The 16,190-nt window shown below is 37.2% G+C and overlaps 3 protein-coding genes and 1 non-coding gene across 8 annotated transcripts; 3 read left to right on the top strand and 1 right to left on the bottom strand.

The window, feature by feature from the left end:
* The first annotated feature begins 1,983 nt into the window (after positions 1 to 1,983).
* On the top strand, positions 1,984 to 7,671 carry LOC103329223 (uncharacterized). 4 transcript variants are annotated; one of them, XM_008231649.3, is made up of 5 exons: positions 1,984 to 2,561; positions 2,658 to 2,778; positions 3,092 to 3,318; positions 3,672 to 4,866; positions 7,068 to 7,671. In XM_008231649.3, the coding sequence occupies exons 3-5, from the start codon at positions 3,097 to 3,099 to the stop codon at positions 7,079 to 7,081; spliced, it is 1,431 nt and encodes a 476-aa protein (XP_008229871.2). In that variant the 5' UTR covers positions 1,984 to 2,561; positions 2,658 to 2,778; positions 3,092 to 3,096; the 3' UTR covers positions 7,082 to 7,671. The 4 variants fall into 4 exon arrangements, with proteins under 4 accessions (XP_008229871.2, XP_008229872.2, XP_016649303.2 ...); XM_008231650.3 differs by having other exon boundaries at positions 2,052 to 2,565; XM_016793817.2 differs by having other exon boundaries at positions 2,304 to 2,570.
* Positions 7,672 to 8,929: 1,258 nt separating this feature from the next.
* Positions 8,930 to 9,010, top strand: TRNAL-CAG (transfer RNA leucine (anticodon CAG)). Its single transcript has one exon. It is a non-coding gene; the product is annotated as a tRNA-Leu (tRNA).
* Positions 9,011 to 9,092: 82 nt separating this feature from the next.
* LOC103329222 (Auxin-responsive family protein) lies at positions 9,093 to 10,685 on the bottom strand. Its single transcript, XM_008231648.2, has one exon. The coding sequence runs from the start codon at positions 10,602 to 10,604 to the stop codon at positions 9,405 to 9,407; it is 1,200 nt and encodes a 399-aa protein (XP_008229870.1). The 5' UTR covers positions 10,605 to 10,685; the 3' UTR covers positions 9,093 to 9,404.
* A 458-nt stretch (positions 10,686 to 11,143) lies between these two features.
* Positions 11,144 to 13,561, top strand: LOC103329221 (Acyl-CoA N-acyltransferases (NAT) superfamily protein). 2 transcript variants are annotated; one of them, XM_008231647.2, is made up of 6 exons: positions 11,144 to 11,394; positions 11,644 to 11,715; positions 12,185 to 12,272; positions 12,484 to 12,616; positions 12,798 to 12,836; positions 13,295 to 13,561. In XM_008231647.2, exons 1-6 carry the CDS (start codon positions 11,199 to 11,201, stop codon positions 13,373 to 13,375), a joined length of 609 nt encoding a protein of 202 aa, XP_008229869.2. In that variant the 5' UTR covers positions 11,144 to 11,198; the 3' UTR covers positions 13,376 to 13,561. The 2 variants fall into 2 exon arrangements, with proteins under 2 accessions (XP_008229869.2, XP_088906241.1); XM_089050115.1 differs by having other exon boundaries at positions 11,147 to 11,394; positions 11,649 to 11,715.
* Positions 13,562 to 16,190: the final 2,629 nt, after the last annotated feature.

Here is a 16,190-nt window from a genome sequence, read left to right as displayed (position 1 = left end):
TACTAGGTTTCCCAACTTTTCAATATGGGACATTTCAGCTTCACATTCTCATACGCCTCCGCATGTGTGGCAAATTTTCAAGTCTAACATGTGGATAATACATATTAGGTGACATGGAACACATATGATCGTTGGGCTTTCACATGTGGGCTAAGAGCATCTCCAGCAAACTCCATATTCTCTCATCCCTAGCTACTTTGGCTAAAAAGAAGGAAAATCCTCATTCCAACAAACTCCCTACTTGGCTCTCTATTTTGGAGAACCAACTTTTGGCTCTCTAAGTCTAGCAAGGAGAAGAGAGAAATGGAGGCTCAAATTGAAGAAAAAGAGAAAGAGAGAGAAATGGAGGCTCGCCAAATTGAAGAAAAAGAGAAAGAGAGAGAAAAAAGGGGGAGAGAGATAGAGACATTTGGGAGGTTGGTGGGGTTGAGTTTTTACTTTTCTGTGTAATATATTATATTTGTAAGAGAAAGAGGGAGAAAGATAAAGATAAAATAATAATAAAATATTTCATATTAGCCAAAATAGAGAACATTGTTAGAGGAAACACATTTTAGATAGTTTGCTATAATAGCTTTCTAGCTATTTTAGCTAGAATTTGGCTAAAATTTGGAGACTCTCTTGGAGATACTCTAACCTGCTCTAATACCATGAATGAAGTTGAGGTTCAACCCCGAAACCAATTGGCAAATTCTTTTTTATATATACAAAATATTTTCCTCTTCTCTTTTAACACCATTATTTCTTTTCTTTACGTTTTCCCTTTATTTTTCTTCATTCATTTTTGTTGGTTGAGAAAGTAAATATTGGATGGAGTATTTATTGTATTTTACTTTGATTAAATTATGGTCCTTGCAGTTTGAGTAGTTTTTCTACTTTTATTCCGTAGTTTCAATTTTGGTAGTCGCAGTCATGTAGCATGCTTAATTTTGTTATTATAGCTCCTAACGACATTTTAAATTCACTAAAAACCTTTATATTGCCATTTACACGCTATTAGGATCATAATAATAAAAGTAAGCAAACCACATGACTACAATTGCCAAAATTGAAACTAAGGGATTAAAATAAAGATTTGCTCAAATTACATGGATCAAAAGTGTGATCTGACTATTTCTTTTTTTGGTACAATTTGACCTGTATTTCTAATAGCGAACTTGTTTTTATCTTATTATTAGTAAGCTATTGTGGTATATCTTATTAGAATGCACACATTAATGATTAAAATCTCCTTTTTCAAAAGAGCCATGAGTAGTGTTCAAATTACTCATGGAGCCATTGAGTGTTCAAATCCAGGGACTAAACCAAGCTGGCTTGGGTGTGCTCCAGCCCATCCCATATTAGAAAATATAGCCCACACCAGTCTTTGTGGATGGGTCTGTGCACCCTTCTTTTTTCCAAAAAATGAAAATAATAATAATAATTAGGGTTTAATTAATGGTGTTTCTGGAAACAAAAGGGTGTGCTAAACAATGTCCTTTTTTTTCTTTTCTTAATAACTATATTCAATTTTCTTTTATTGGTTTTAATGGCCCTCAATTTTTCTGTATTTGGAATACAAACGATAGTTTAAACTAGAAGGGGGAGAGGGAGTTTCTCACACATTATCAAGGTGTCATTGGAGTTCATACCTAAGACCATAGATCTACAAACCGATACCCTATTTTACTAGGTTAAACCCCATTGACGGCCCTCAAATCTTATATACTTACAATAAATTTAACACTTGATCACATGCAATATCTACAAACTTTATACCAAATAAAAAGGTCTTTCTCCCTTGCACTTAATGTTAAGTCCCCATTTCCGTAGATTGAATATTAAATTAATTTAGAATAATTTAGACTATCGTTAGCATTAATGAAAAAATTTCTACAAACAAAACTGGGACCAAGCAAAACTCATCAGAATCAACGGCTGATAGCATTGGTTTGGGTCCAATGCGTGGTGGGTATAAATTTCCTGCGGCGCCGCGCAGATTATGTGCAACACCATATAATGGAGATGTTTTCCCAATAAGTATAAAAGGAAGGAATGAGAGGACATGTCACAAGCGATCCTCTTCTCATTTTATCAGATCGGAGTGAAGCAACATTTTTCATTACCAAATCTCCACGGTTTAATTTTCTTTTCGATTAAATATTGCTTGGGCATTTCTCGCTGCACATTTCTTATAAATTTCAAATCAGAAAAAACCTCGAAAAGTAAAAAAAAAGAGAAAAAAAAAGAAGGTGAAAATCTTCATCTTCCAATTTACAGAGAGCTATATATATATACATATATATATATATTCCTCACCAGACCTCCCAACACCTTATCTTTCTCTCTCTATAGCCTCTGTTTCTCTCTCTACCAAATACATTTTTTAATCTCTTACCCATCTGTTTGGTAACTGAATTTGCATTTGGTAATCAAACATCACCATTGAAAGAACAAATACAAAGGTTGGAGGGGGCTTTTATAGAGAGGAGGTTGAACATGCCCTCTGTTCTTATTCTTTGAGTGCCTCCTCTCAGATCTTAGTTTCCTTCAAGGTTTGGCATCTGGGTTTTCATCAATCGGTGGGTATGGTGGGAATCTGATTTGGGTTTTTCATTTTTTCTGAATTGGGTTTGGATTTGGATCCAGCTGAATTTTTCTGATTGGGTTTCTTCTAGGTGCGCTTAATTCTGGGTTCAGTTTTTGATCGGTGAAGGATCGGATGTTTCTAAATTGAATCCAGTAATACTTGCTTTTGAATCGGATTACAATCTGCGTGTTTGCAATATTTCATATAAGGTACTGGTCTTTTAACTTTGGTGGGTTATACATATTTATCCACATTTGATTCCATTTAGGTGCGTGCTTATTGTGGATAAAAGAGTGATTTTATTTGAGCTGCGGGTGTTGCTGGGAGATTGGATTGGATGGGATGATTGTTTGCATCTCATTATGCTGGAATTCATATAGCTTCTGTTTAGATTATGGAATTGTATTGGATCATCTATTAAAATACCCCTTTCTTTTTTGAATCGGCTTTGAGATTTTGGTAAAGTTTGCATATTTACTTTGAGTTTGGAGCATGAATTGATGTAGTACTTTTGACTTGTAGAGAAAATGCAATCCGATAGTGGTAAGTTATTTATTGGCGGCATATCTTGGGACACAAATGAAGAGCGCCTGAAAGAGTATTTCAGTACTTTTGGAGAGGTGGTAGAAGCAGTGATCATGAAGGATCGGACCACAGGCCGTGCTCGTGGTTTCGGTTTTGTAGTTTTTGCTGACCCAGCAGTGGCAGACAGCGTCATAATGGAGAAGCACAACATCGATGGAAGGATGGTAATCAAAATACTTTGTTTTGGATGAATGTAGTTTTATCCTTCAGTTGTTTTCGTATATTTACATTGTGACCATGCATCATTATGCTTCTTTTTTAATCGCTCCAAATGTAAAGGAAAATTCATTTTCATATAGGAGTTACGGGTCTGAAATTGTAATTGCAGGAATTCATTTTTACTGTGGTTCTGTGTTCAACTAAATTTCAAATTCAGCAAGAGTTAATCATGCTTCTCATTCTTTTACCTTTCTTTCTATCACTTTTGTTAATGCACTACTGTATTATTCTAAACTGATAATTTATATTGCTTGTATCACGCGATCCTTGTTTTTACTATTGTGTTCTCTATTCTCAGGTTGAGGCCAAAAAGGCTGTTCCCAGGGATGACCAGAACATTTTGGGTAGAAGCAGTGGCAGCATCCATGGTTCTCCAGGTCCAGGCCGCACAAGAAAGATTTTTGTTGGAGGTTTAGCATCCACTGTCACAGAGAGTGACTTCAAGAAGTACTTTGAACAGTTTGGGACAATCACTGATGTTGTGGTGATGTATGATCACAACACCCAGAGGCCGAGAGGCTTTGGGTTCATCACTTATGATTCAGAGGAGGCAGTGGACAAGGTTTTGCTTAAGACATTTCATGAACTGAATGGGAAGATGGTTGAAGTCAAGCGTGCAGTTCCTAAAGAGTTATCACCTGGTCCCAGTCGCAGCCCTATTGGAGGATACAACTATGGTCTGAGTAGAGTCAATAGCTTCCTTAATGGCTACACTCAGGGATATACTCCAAATACAGTTGGAGGCTATGGGCTTGGTAGGTTCAGTCCAGTTGCTGGTGGTCGAAGTGGATTTCCTCCATTTAATTCTGGTTATGGAATGGGTATGAATTATGAGCCAGGGTTGAGCCCAGGTTTTGGAGGAAATACAAACTTTAATAGTAATATCAGCTACCCACGGGGAGTGAGTCCTTATTATATCAATAATTCAAATAGATTTAGCAGTCCCGTTGGGTATGATGGTGGTAATGGAGGAAACACATCATCTTTTTTTAGCTCGGTGACTCGGAACTTGTGGGGCAATGGGGGGCTTAATTATGGAACAAATTCTCAAAGTTCCAGTGCTTACATGGGATCAGGAAGTGGGACCATTGGAGGAAGTACGTTTGGCAATACTGGAGTTAATTGGCGTTCTTCAGCAATTTCAGCTCAAGGTGGAGGAAATAATGTTTCTAACAATAGTGGGAATCTTGGTTATGGAGTTGGTGATAACAGTTATGGTTTGGGAACCGGAGGTTATGGAAGAAACAGTGGTACAAGTGTGGCCCCTTCATCTTCATTTGCTGCGTCAAATGGTGGTTTCGATGGGTCCTTCTCTGACTTTTACAATGGTAATTCTGTTTATGGAGATCCTACTTGGCGATCATCGAATTCCGAGCGAGAAGGGTCTGTTCCCTTTGGTTATGGTCTTGGCGGTGCAACTTCTGATGTTTCAGCTAAAAGTTCGCCTGGTTATGTTGGTGGTTATAGTGTTAATAAGAGACAGTCAAACACAGGTAAGAAACACTTAATTACTATCTCATGCAACTTCTGGTTTTCATTTTTTAAGGAGCTTTATTCTAAATTTTTTTTTTGAAGTTGACTACGAGAGGATTGGATCCTGAATTTGTTTTGACCTACAATTCTAGTGATAAATTCTGTCCAAGTGTGTAGGTTTTTTGTGTTTTGGTCCATATTAACTGTATGAATAGGAAAAGCACTTCATAAGGTTGTGCTGCAAAATTTTATTGAATTTTGTGACTGGGTCTAGCTATTCGCATGTTCGCCACATGGCTAGGGATGTGATTGTTACATTAGGTACCTAGATGGTTCTTTACTTCATCTGTCATCCTCTAGCTGATTATCCACAGTGATGGCATCTTTTAACTTTCCTATATCTTTAACAAAGATTCTTGGGAAGCTAGTTATTTTTGCTGGTGAAGAGTGTATTTCTTTGGAGTCCAAGGGCTATTAGGTTTTTATGTGAGTTCTGTTAAGCAATGGGGAAACTGTGGGACTTCGAGATGAAGGGAAAAGGCTTTCAATGTTGGAGTATTGGTGAAATAATTTTATTTGGCTTTCTGGTGTTAGTAGAAGTTGTAGCTGGGCCAGTGAGCTTCTTGGCTACTTAACTAGATACAACCTTCTACCTTTTGATAATTAGGGGGATGATTGTCCCAATTGGGTATTGATTGTGCAGGGGTGAAGCGACGGTCTACCATATTTATATTTTGTGGTATGTTGTTGATAAGGCATTAGGGGATCTCCTGTGTTCTTGCTTATGTGATTTTAAAGAATCTTCTGCTCCTTTGCTTTTGATAGGAAGATTAGGCAGCTTTCATCAATTTCTCTTCTCCTTCTGGAAGGAAAAGCATTATGAATCTTTCCAAGGGTTGGAGCTCTCTTTCCCTTATATTGCATTTGTTTCCTTTATTTCTTAGGCAGATTTCGAAGTTACTTCTTGTTTATTGGCCATTCTAGAGTTTGGATGAGTTTTCTCTTTTTACCCCTCTCTCTCTTTAGGTGTGTGCGCACGTTTTGGGTCATAGGATTTTGTTTTTGTTTCTTATGTAGAAGTGCATGAATTTTTTTTCTGCTACGCTATAGAACTCTCTACTATGCGGTCCCATTCTCTTGTTTTAAGGAGTTCTTGAGTCTTGACATTGTCTTTCAAGAGATTCAGCATATGTTTTTCACAAAATAAGACACAATAGTGAAAAGTGGCTTCATTTTTTATTATCACAACTTAAAGACCACAATATGTATAGTCAGCAGTGCATTGAAGTTGAGTAACATGATTCTCCTAGTTTTATCTCTCTATGTTGTTCTTTTAATTCAGCCAAGGAAGAAATTGAGAGAAATGTAGAATTCTAAAGAAGTCTAATATGAATATCGTTGAATTCTAGCCTATGGTTAAAATGTGTCTGCGCTGGCTGTCTCTGTCTCTCTTTCCGGTGTGTGTTTGCTCTCATAACTTTTGTCCTTTTGTCCTTGTATCCAACCTTTTCATAATCTCTTTTTAGGACCTTTCTGAATCTGTTAAGTAATACAAAGCACTAGTCAAGGGTCTGAAGTGGAGAGGGATGATATAGTTGGGCAGTATGTATGTTTTTCTGTCTCATGGATGCATATTCAAGTTCTGCAAGTAGGAGGGTGTATAACTAACAAATGAATAGAAGGATAGAGAATTTAGTCGACCATTGGATTCTCATTTCGTGAGCCTTAATTCCTTACAGCCTCTTCAAATTTGAGGTCAGATTTGTTATATAGTCTTGCCATCATTGAAGAAATCACAACTTAGTTTATAATGGCTGCATATTCCTTATTTATTTGAATGTTGCAGCAGTTATAAAAGGTGAAACATATTGTTGTTAGCATAAGCTTTCAGGATACTTAGCTTTTACCCATGAGCTGGCTGATAACTACTCGCTACATAGCGTTTTTAATCAGTGTCAGAGTGCAAAGTATTCAAATTTTCTTGGAAGTTATTTCCGTGAATTTGATCCCGCATTGAAGCTGTTGGTAATACAATTATGTATATGTATATGTAAACACCTACACGCGCATGGACACACATACACACGCCTGTCTACTCAGATGAATGAAATGGAATCTACTCATTAATGTAATGTAAATTTAACTGAAAAAGTGTTTCTCACTTGACTAATTTTCAATATATATGCTGATACTTAAAAGCTCATTTCCAACGTTCTTTCAGGAATTGCTGCCTAGGATCTTCGTTTCTGATATCACGGCACTGTAGGTGAAAGATAGTCTGGTGAAGCAGGTGAATTGTGAATTTTGCACACCGCCCTCATTTATATATCTCAGTAAAAGAAATATGGTTAGTAAGAAGAGCTAACTGGCTGGAGTGCCTGTTTCAAGAATTAAGATTAGAGGTAGAAGTTAAAATGGATTTTGTGTTAATGCTTGAGTTTTGAGTTACCCATTTTAGGTTTTTATATTTTGGTCTTTGAGTGAGATGTAAAATCAGATTGCGGGATATAGTCAGAAGTGTATCATGCATCTCCGGTGAGGCGGCGATACCCAAAAGGCAAAAAAAAAAAAAAAAAATTGGCAAGAAAGATAGACTAATATATATATATATATATTTTTTTTTTTCCTAGAGTTTTATCTGTAACATCTCTGGCAAAGCTTTGGGTTCTGGTCAGGGAATGCTTCTTTTTATTCTTTTTTTTTTCTTCCCATTATTCTGTTTTTCTTTTTTGTACCTGAAATTACTGTCGATTTATTAGTGTGAAACGTTTAAGGGTTACCATATAGGGACCCCCATTAATAATTATCGCATATTCTGATTCTTAGCCTTCGAGGATTTAGTATGCAACACTTTCAAACTCTTTTTTCAATATATTTTTTTTGGTGAAATGTAGTGTCTCATGTTCATGTTGGCAGGTTGATCAATTTGCCAAAACAGAGTAGGAACATCAAGTTCTTTTCTTTCTTTGGAAAGTGATTATTTTTTATTCTTAATAAATAAGTCCTGGAGGATTAAAAGTCAGCTCATAATGCAGGCATGGGCTTATCTAAGTTGTCTAGAACGGATGTGCTCTCCATTCTGCACTCGAGTTCAAATCCCCCTCTTTGTAATTTAGATTAGATTACACTATAATATTTGGTAATATTTTAATTCAAAATGATGTAGGTAATATTTGGAAGATTAGGAAATTAATAAGTCTCTTTCTTTCCAGCATGAACGTTTAAGTGGTTTCTGATCAGGCAAAGAGTGCGTTGAATGCATTATAAAAGGAAGGTATTATTTCACTTTGAAAATCTCTTTTCATTGGAAAAAAAAAAAGAAAAAAAGGGGAAAAGTCTTGTATGATAGAGGACCCTTAAAGAGAGACCAACATTCCTGCCACTACATTTGCTCCTTTCTGCTTTATATCATTCTAGATATCTCTGATGCGAAATTCAAAGAGCTCAAGTGGGGAGAGAGACTCGAATATACCAGCCCAAAAAGTTCAAAGAAAGAAAAAAGGATGAAGAAAACGATTGAAAATACCACCTTTTATGTTACTTTTAGACTTTCTACAATGAGCTTGTGTGAATGATCAATCTACTTCAACTTTCACTGGCTATGGCTGCAGTAACTATTCAAGAATCAAGATGCAAATTCTACACAACCAAACAAATGCGTTAGCAACAAAATTGCATAGTTTTCTCACTTACACGGTTTGCCACAAATGGATTAACTTTTATGTCACTTGAAAGTGAGGCTTAACTTTAGTGATAGAACATTTGTCCCTAATTCTTCGGAATACTTACAATAAGAGTTCGACTCTCGTCTCTTCCTTTAGGGCAACACCGTCACCGTTCAATTGCACGCACTTGTTTGGAAAGGGATCTATTATTGTCTCATCCTTTGTCTAGCAAGCAAGGATCCACTAGACGACAAGCAGTAGTTGTGACAGTGATTGTAATTGGTCAAATACAATTAAGCATACGTCCAAATGCAATCACAACAAGCTTAATTGGAAGGCAAGTAATCTTTATTTGTTAAGAAAGTGGGTGGAAGACAAGTACTTTATTTATTCACAAGTGGGAGAATTATCAACAAACGTCAAGATGGCCGAGTTGGTCTAAGGCGCCAGTTTCAGGTACTGGTCCGAAAGGGCATGGGTTCGAATCCCATTCTTGACAAAATCAACTTTTTGACTTAATTTTTTTTTTCTTTTCTGATGATTTATCTTTACAGAAACTTACAGCAAAAGGAAAACTCGTGTGTAAAATAGTTGAGTGAAACTGTGGTAATTGAACATACAGTACAAACTGTGGTAATTGTATACATTCAGGCAAAGAAGAAAGAAAAGTTTTCATCCAAAAAACAAAAAGAAGAAACTATAAGCACAAGTTTGATTTCTGATCTCAGCTGCCCTACAGAAGCATGAAACATCCAAACCAAAATTTTAGTTCCTTTCCACAAAAGCACTGTTTTTCAACATGTAGTTGGCTGGCTGGCTAGCTAGCTATAAATATGATCCATGACATTGCAAAGAGGGTTCTTCCTCTGTATATGTATGTCTCTCTCTCAAGCTCAACTGAAGATTGCACTGCCTTTATCAGAGCCCCCAATTAAACCCTCCCTCCTCAGCTTCTCCTCCTTTGATTTTCTACAAAACACCACCCAAGAATTCACCTCCAAAGCTATACACACCCCAATCAGAGTAGACAAACCCAAACAATAGGCCAGCTTAGCATAAGACCTGCCTTCTCCCATCACATCAAAACCCTGGAAACAATTTACAACCCCAAGCACCACACATCCATACCCTACAAAATGGTGATAAGATTTCCAGTACTTCCTGAATTTGTTTGTAGTTTTTGGCCTAAACAAAAGTGCCAGTGTTTGAAGAGCACCTAAGCAAAATGCTGCAAACCCAAGCTTCCTGTGGAGCCCATATTGGACACCAGGTGACAAATCCCCAAGCCTAATTCCAATGGCAAACCCCACAGTTCCTAAGAAAAAAGCAAACAGTTGGATCCCAGCATGAACATAGAACCATGTAGGCCCCAGTGCTTGGATGTGCCTAAGGTAGCGTGCAATCACTGCTCCAATGGGTAGCATGATTCCCCATGAAACAGCATTTATGATGCCATGCACTGATCTGAGTGTACCAATGTTGGTGTGACGTGCGGCCGTTGAGCCTGACATGACATCGAATGTCATTACCGACGAAAGGTCGTTTGCGGTGGTTGGGTGTATGGTTGGTGAGTAGCCTTGGACATAGAGGCCGCGGTTCCACACGTGGTGGAGTTTTGTTTTGTTTGACGCGAGCTTCAATGTGGCGAAGATTTGGACTGCGGCCCCATTATGGACGGTGGCTAGTTTGCCACCGTATAGAGTGGCAGAGGAGGAGATTATGCGGATGTCAAGAGGGCGAGAGAGGAGAGGGCGGCGTTGGAACTTCACGGTTGGGTCCAGGAGGTAAGGTAGGAGGACTATTTGGCCGGTACTAGGGTCCGGAAAGGCGACCAATGCGTTTGTGCCGGTCATTTCGGCGGAGGTGGGGTTGATGCCCCACCCGACCCACCCGGAAGGGGATATGAATGTGCCAAAGAAAACAAGGTCTAAGGTGGCATTGTGGTGGTGGAATGTCCATGCTATGGAGGCTTGTTGGGTAGGGAGGGTGATGCATTTTTGGAAGGTTTGAGTGGGGGTGGAGGTGGTGCAATGGGCAGAAAATGTGACATGGGGTAGGGAAAAGAGAAGGAAGAGGGATAAGAGGAAGAACATATTGATGGGTTGGAAGAAGGATTTGATCAAAGAGAAATGGAGCTAGGGAGCTTGAATTGGTTTGGTTGGGAAGCTTTTGTTAACATTTATGTGTTTGGTAATGATGAGGGAGATAAGAGGGTGATGGTTGGTCATCATGGCTGTGGAGCAAGTGTGGGAATAGAATAGTGTGTGTGCTTAGCTTTGAAGTTAAGGCACTCAAAAGTGTTTGTTTGGTGGAGTAGAAAATGAAGGCTTCAAAGTGCAAGTGCAAGTATCTTTTGTCGTGGAATATTTGGGTTTTTTTTGTTGTCTTCTTTAATGAAATAGATCTTTGTGAGGATTGTGCTTGTCCTTGAAGCAAGGGAATGATGATAAGTGAAGCTTGCTTTTGACTAATTTTTATTTATTTATAAAATTTGCTCTCATTATTTAAATAATTAAATATTCTCCAACACTATTGGGAAAAAAAAAGGTACACAAAAAATCTCGACCTTTGACTTCGTCATACCTGAAACGACGTCGTTTGATGGTTAATCTATGTAATTGTTTTGTCTGTCAGTTTTTGCGAGAGAGAGAAGACAGAGAGAGAGAGATAGAGCAAGGGAAGCAAAGATGGAGCAAGAGAAAGAGAAAGATAGAGTGAGCTTGGAAGGAGGGAGAGTGATACTGGTGCCTTACATGAAAGAACACGTTCCAAAGTACCATGAGTGGATGCAAGACCCAGCTCTTCTCCAAGCCACTGGCTCTGAGCCCCTCACCCTCGACCAGGAGTACCAGATGCAGCTCACCTGGACCCAAGACCCCAACAGTTCTCTCTCTCTCTCTCTCTCTCTCTCTCTCTCTGATTTTGTGGATTAGTTTGCTAAACTGAACTGGGTAATCTTGGTTTTGACAAATAACTTATAATTATAGATTCTGCTAGTCAAGGTTTGATCTTTCCGGGAAAAAAAGAAGAGGGTTCAATCGGGTTTTGATTAGTGATTGAGGTTTATTTGAAAGATTTCATTGTTATATTCGTGGTCTTGTGAGTATAAAGAATTGGAAATGGGTTTTGCAGAGCAGACTTTTATTGTATTGGATAAGCAGTTGGTTGTGGGAGAATTCAACCATGGACGGCCCCATGTGGAAGGTTAGCCAAATTTACACTCTTTCTTCACACATTACTGTCTGTTTGGTTGCTGAGAAAAATTAAAGGAAGTTACTGTAACCAAAAAAAGAGAGAGGGGAAAATCTCTGTTTTGCAAGTAAAAGGATCACCTTGAGTAAGCAAAGCACTTTTTCTCTAGGAACAGTTGGTTGGATGGTTTGGAATGGCATTCCCGAGAAGGTTCTTATTGTTCAGCAAGTAAAACTGGGAATTATTAACTTATTCCAGTTTTGAAGATATCGTTTGTTCAGTTAATTTTTATTAGAAATCGAGGCGTTCAGAGAAAAACAAAGATAAAGAAGATATTTTTAAAGGAGTTGAGTGCCTGTAGCTATCTATTGAACATATTATGAAAATATATGCACTTCAAATCTTGAACTAGCTCATTTGCATGGTGGACTTTCTTTGTGTAGTATGATTTATCAGTGAGTAATGGTATGCCCTTTGCCAGCCATGGTAGGTGATGTGAATTTATATATGAATGACCTGGACGATCCTCAAATGGCAGAGATTGAAATAATGATTGCTGAGCCAAAAAGGTACCAGCTTTTACTTTCTTCTGATGCCAACGAGGCTGAAGTGCTTGTGTTAGTGCCAATCTGGTTTTCCCTTTTTTTTGGTTAATTATATATGTTTGTTCATTTGAAGCTTTCCAGAACCAAAAATTTATACCTCCTTGCTTGTTTTCACTTTAGGAACTGTTGTATATACTATAATTTAAACATCCAATATTTGCTCTTGCTAGCATAGTCGTGGTAAAGGACTTGGGAAGGAGTCTGCCTTGATGATGATGGCCTTTGCAGTTGAGAATCTGGGGATCCACATCTTCCGTGCTAAAATTGGAGAGCTAAATGGAGCATCTCTTAGCTTGTTCCGGAAATTGGTCTCTCTCTCTCTCTCTCTCTCTCTCTCTCTCTCTCTCTATATATATATATATATATATATATATGAATTTATTTTATCACAAACTCAATTTATCATGCAATGTTAGTTGCTCATACTTCACTTACATTTTGCACTTGTTCTTCCTTCTGGTTCACCAAACTTGCATATGTTTGATGCAGGGCTTTGAGGAGACTTCTTATAGTGAAATCTTCAAAGAGGTGAGCGCAATTATCTTCATGAAATATGCAATTCTGCACAGGCTTTAGTTGGTCTATGTGAACTATAGATTATTGGAATTGAATGTCTTTTTAATGTTCCTACTCTCTTTATACCTTGGAGTGGCTCTCCTAAATTATGGATGCTTTAATTACAACTTATGTACCGCCCAGCCTAAAATCCAAATTTTTTTCAATAGTTTCATGTTTTTAAAAAGGGGCTCGATACTCATATGAAAAGAATAAGAACCATAAAGAGTTTAGTGGCCTCTCAATTTGTGGGTATCAAGTCTCCCTGCCTTTTTTTTCGTTGATGATTTTGACTAATTTATTGAAGATCTAGAAACAGTGGAAATTTAAATGTTTTGGAAGAGAAAAAAAGTTCAAATTGGTTGGTTATGAGGATTCAGTATTGGAGCTCCATTTATCCATTTTAACAAATTTCCTGTCATATATGACAGGTAACATTGGAGTTATCTGTAACAAAGGCCAAGCATGATGAGCTGCTGCAGTTGATGGATAGCTTCATTACACATGCCTAGCAGTCAGGGACCTATTTATTCAAGCTAATTTTCTACTTCACAATCCACATCAACTCTCACTCTAGTGCTTTGTACACAGAAAAGCTTTGAGGTTATTTAGACTCTACCATAAGATGGAAGTGTTAATCTTGCTGAACAGGGCTACACTAAAATGTTAGGGCTATAAATATCCCCTTTTGAAGATCATTCTGGTTGGTTTATTAATTTCCTATCGATCTACATCCTTCTTTTATTTACTTTTCCTTTCCCCCGTCTGGTTTAGTAGTAAACATGATCATAGTAGTTCATCCAGACAGAAAATCAAATTTTCTGACGGATTGAATAATTGGCCCTGTAATTGGGCAAGTCTCTGGGACATCGTTTGAAACTGAATTCCCAGCTTGTCATACATGAGTGACTGGTGCCATTAGCTAATGGTCCCAGGACACCAAAGATGGGCCGTTGGAATTTTCTGCGGAGATGCTAGAAACTTGAAAGCTAAAAGCTCTTGGCTGCACCTCCAGGTGTTGTATAAACTGCCATGACAGTAGAAGCTTGAGTTGCTCTGTAAGCAATTTGGATGCTTCTGGTGGATGGAATGTAATTCCAGTGGGGGCTTGTAGTACCAGAAGGTCACTGCAAGAAGTGAAGATCTGGTTGGTCAAAAAGTTGCCGTCTGAGCAAGTTTTTAATGAGGAAGTGAGCACTAGATGGAGATAATTGCAAACGATCAAAGCAGGTGTTATTTCCATGGACTGTTGGATATTGAACTTAAAGGGCTTTCCAAGGCTTTTTGGGGATAATGGTTTCTGATTGAGAGTTGCTAAAGGACTTGATTCAGGCTCAATTTGAAGGGACGATGTGATGGCATACAATAATACATGTATGTAATACTTAAAGGAGGAACTCCTCCGAGCCTTCTATTGTGGCTCAACTCATAAAGTGACATGTGTTCTCGTTTTTTAATTGTCAAAACATCTTTTTATTTATTTATTTTATTTTATTAAAATTCCCATTGTTCTTCACATTGATTTTTCTCAACCATTTTTAAAATAATAATTTTCCTTCATCCGTCAAAATAAAAAGTTAAGGGTTCAATAAAAGTGAAAATAAAAGAACAACATTGACAATTAAAAACGAGATGACATATGTCACTTTGTGGTTGAAATAGAAGATGATGAGGGAAGTATTGTCCTAATATATATGATGTTGCATGCATGTGATGACATGATACCACCACATGTATATAAGATGACCAAACTAGCCTTGTGACTTGTACCGTAGTCAATATAGTACATACGATATTTGCTAAAAAGTCAATAGGCTTATTGGTTGGGGTGGCCATAAAACCGCATGAAGAGTTAACACCAGTCAAATTAAACCAATTAAAATCGTTCAGACACTGATTTGATTTCTACACTAATGTACGGTTCGATTGCAATTTGGGAGTGAGACCGATTTAAACCGGACCGTGCCGCCCATGGTTTGAGAAAGTCAAGAACAGAAGGGGAGTCAAATGACAAAGGGGCAACTACAAGGGTAGTGTGGTCAAATAATGAAATGCAAGAAAAAGTGAAGTATTATATTATACTATGTGATGTGAGAAATAGCTGGAGCTTGCTTCTAGGCGAGTAACGATCGAGTGGAAAGACCAAAGTCCCTTTCGTGGGGAGCACGAAGAAAGATGCTGATTGATTGTTAATCATATAATTCCATCATCCAGAATTTACCAAATCTAATCAATAATTACCTTTTCATCCCAAATACCCCTTCTTATAATAATAATAATAATAAGTATTTTGAAAGCGACCTCTTCTTTCATTTTAAATTTCATTGCAAGTTCAAATACTTGGCTTTACGAGGGAGATGAAGGTTTCTTATACACACACACTAACGATATGTCATATGAGTTCGAATCTGAAACCATTGATTTGTAAATGAAGACCCTTTTTCTATTAGATTAGACCTCGTTGACAAATGCTTTGTTGTTGATAAAGCCAAAAACAGTCTTTTTTCGGCTTGAAGTTCTTGTGTTTTTTTTTCAAAATTTGAAATTCTGATAATAAGGTATTATAATTTCGCTTACAAAAGCAGGAAATTTCGATTATATGTACCCAAAAGTTTATTTGGACTACATGTATTTCTTTCTTTTCCTTCTCCCCTTACTTTCTTTTCATCATTTGTAGTTGGTTGAAACGTGAAAGTATTGTTGGATGGCAATGGCGGTGACGTCGAATAGTGAATAAAGTTGGTGGTATTTTTGGGCGAAGAACTTTATGCTAATTATGTGTGTGATTATTATTTTTTCTTTTCAAAAGAATGTTTGAAATTTTTTTTTGGAGTGTTGAGCTATTATCAAACAATTAAACAATAATAGTGTTTATGTTTGACTAAATTGACTTCTATTCTAGTAGTGGACTTGTTTGATCTCATTAACAATAATTTAATTTGCTGTTCGTTCCATAATTATTTTTTTTCATTTCAATATATATGCTTACAAGTTGAACCTCTATATTGTTGATTTCTACTTAATTTTTTTAAAATAATATTAAATATAATTCAACAGTGTATTTTATTTATATATGCAAAACGGGACAAGAAAAAGTATTATTCTATTTTTTTTCTTCACTATTCCTTGTGACCGGCCACATACATACATACATACATATATATATATATGTATATATAAGCTTGAATAGATAATTACTCTGGGCTAAAGTTTTGAGTGAATGGTCGCCAACCATTTGTATTACAAAACGAATAATTAAAATTCGATTGGTTTATTATATTGTGAAATAAAGTATATACAAATTTATAAATAAACCCAATCCTAGAC

Source organism: Prunus mume, linkage group LG4 (assembly GCF_029339155.1).
Source record: "Prunus mume cultivar Tortuosa linkage group LG4, ASM2933915v1, whole genome shotgun sequence".
Taxonomy (NCBI): domain Eukaryota; kingdom Viridiplantae; phylum Streptophyta; class Magnoliopsida; order Rosales; family Rosaceae; genus Prunus; species Prunus mume.
Note: the sequence above shows the minus strand (reverse complement) of the source record. Positions and strands in the feature narration are given on the sequence as shown.

Excerpts from the sequence above, each read along its gene's own strand:
- LOC103329223 (XM_008231649.3), top strand. The coding sequence starts at position 3,097 with ATGCAATCCGATAGTGGTAAGTTATTTATTGGCGGCATATCTTGGGAC. Across the intron at positions 3,319-3,671 it reads ACAACATCGATGGAAGGATG|GTTGAGGCCAAAAAGGCTGT; the intron begins GTAATCAAAATA and ends CTCTATTCTCAG.
- LOC103329221 (XM_008231647.2), top strand. The coding sequence starts at position 11,199 with ATGGAGCAAGAGAAAGAGAAAGATAGAGTGAGCTTGGAAGGAGGGAGA. Across the intron at positions 11,395-11,643 it reads CTGGACCCAAGACCCCAACA|AGCAGACTTTTATTGTATTG; the intron begins GTTCTCTCTCTC and ends TGGGTTTTGCAG. Across the intron at positions 12,617-12,797 it reads TTAGCTTGTTCCGGAAATTG|GGCTTTGAGGAGACTTCTTA; the intron begins GTCTCTCTCTCT and ends TGTTTGATGCAG.
- LOC103329222 (XM_008231648.2), bottom strand. The coding sequence starts at position 10,604 with ATGTTCTTCCTCTTATCCCTCTTCCTTCTCTTTTCCCTACCCCATGTC.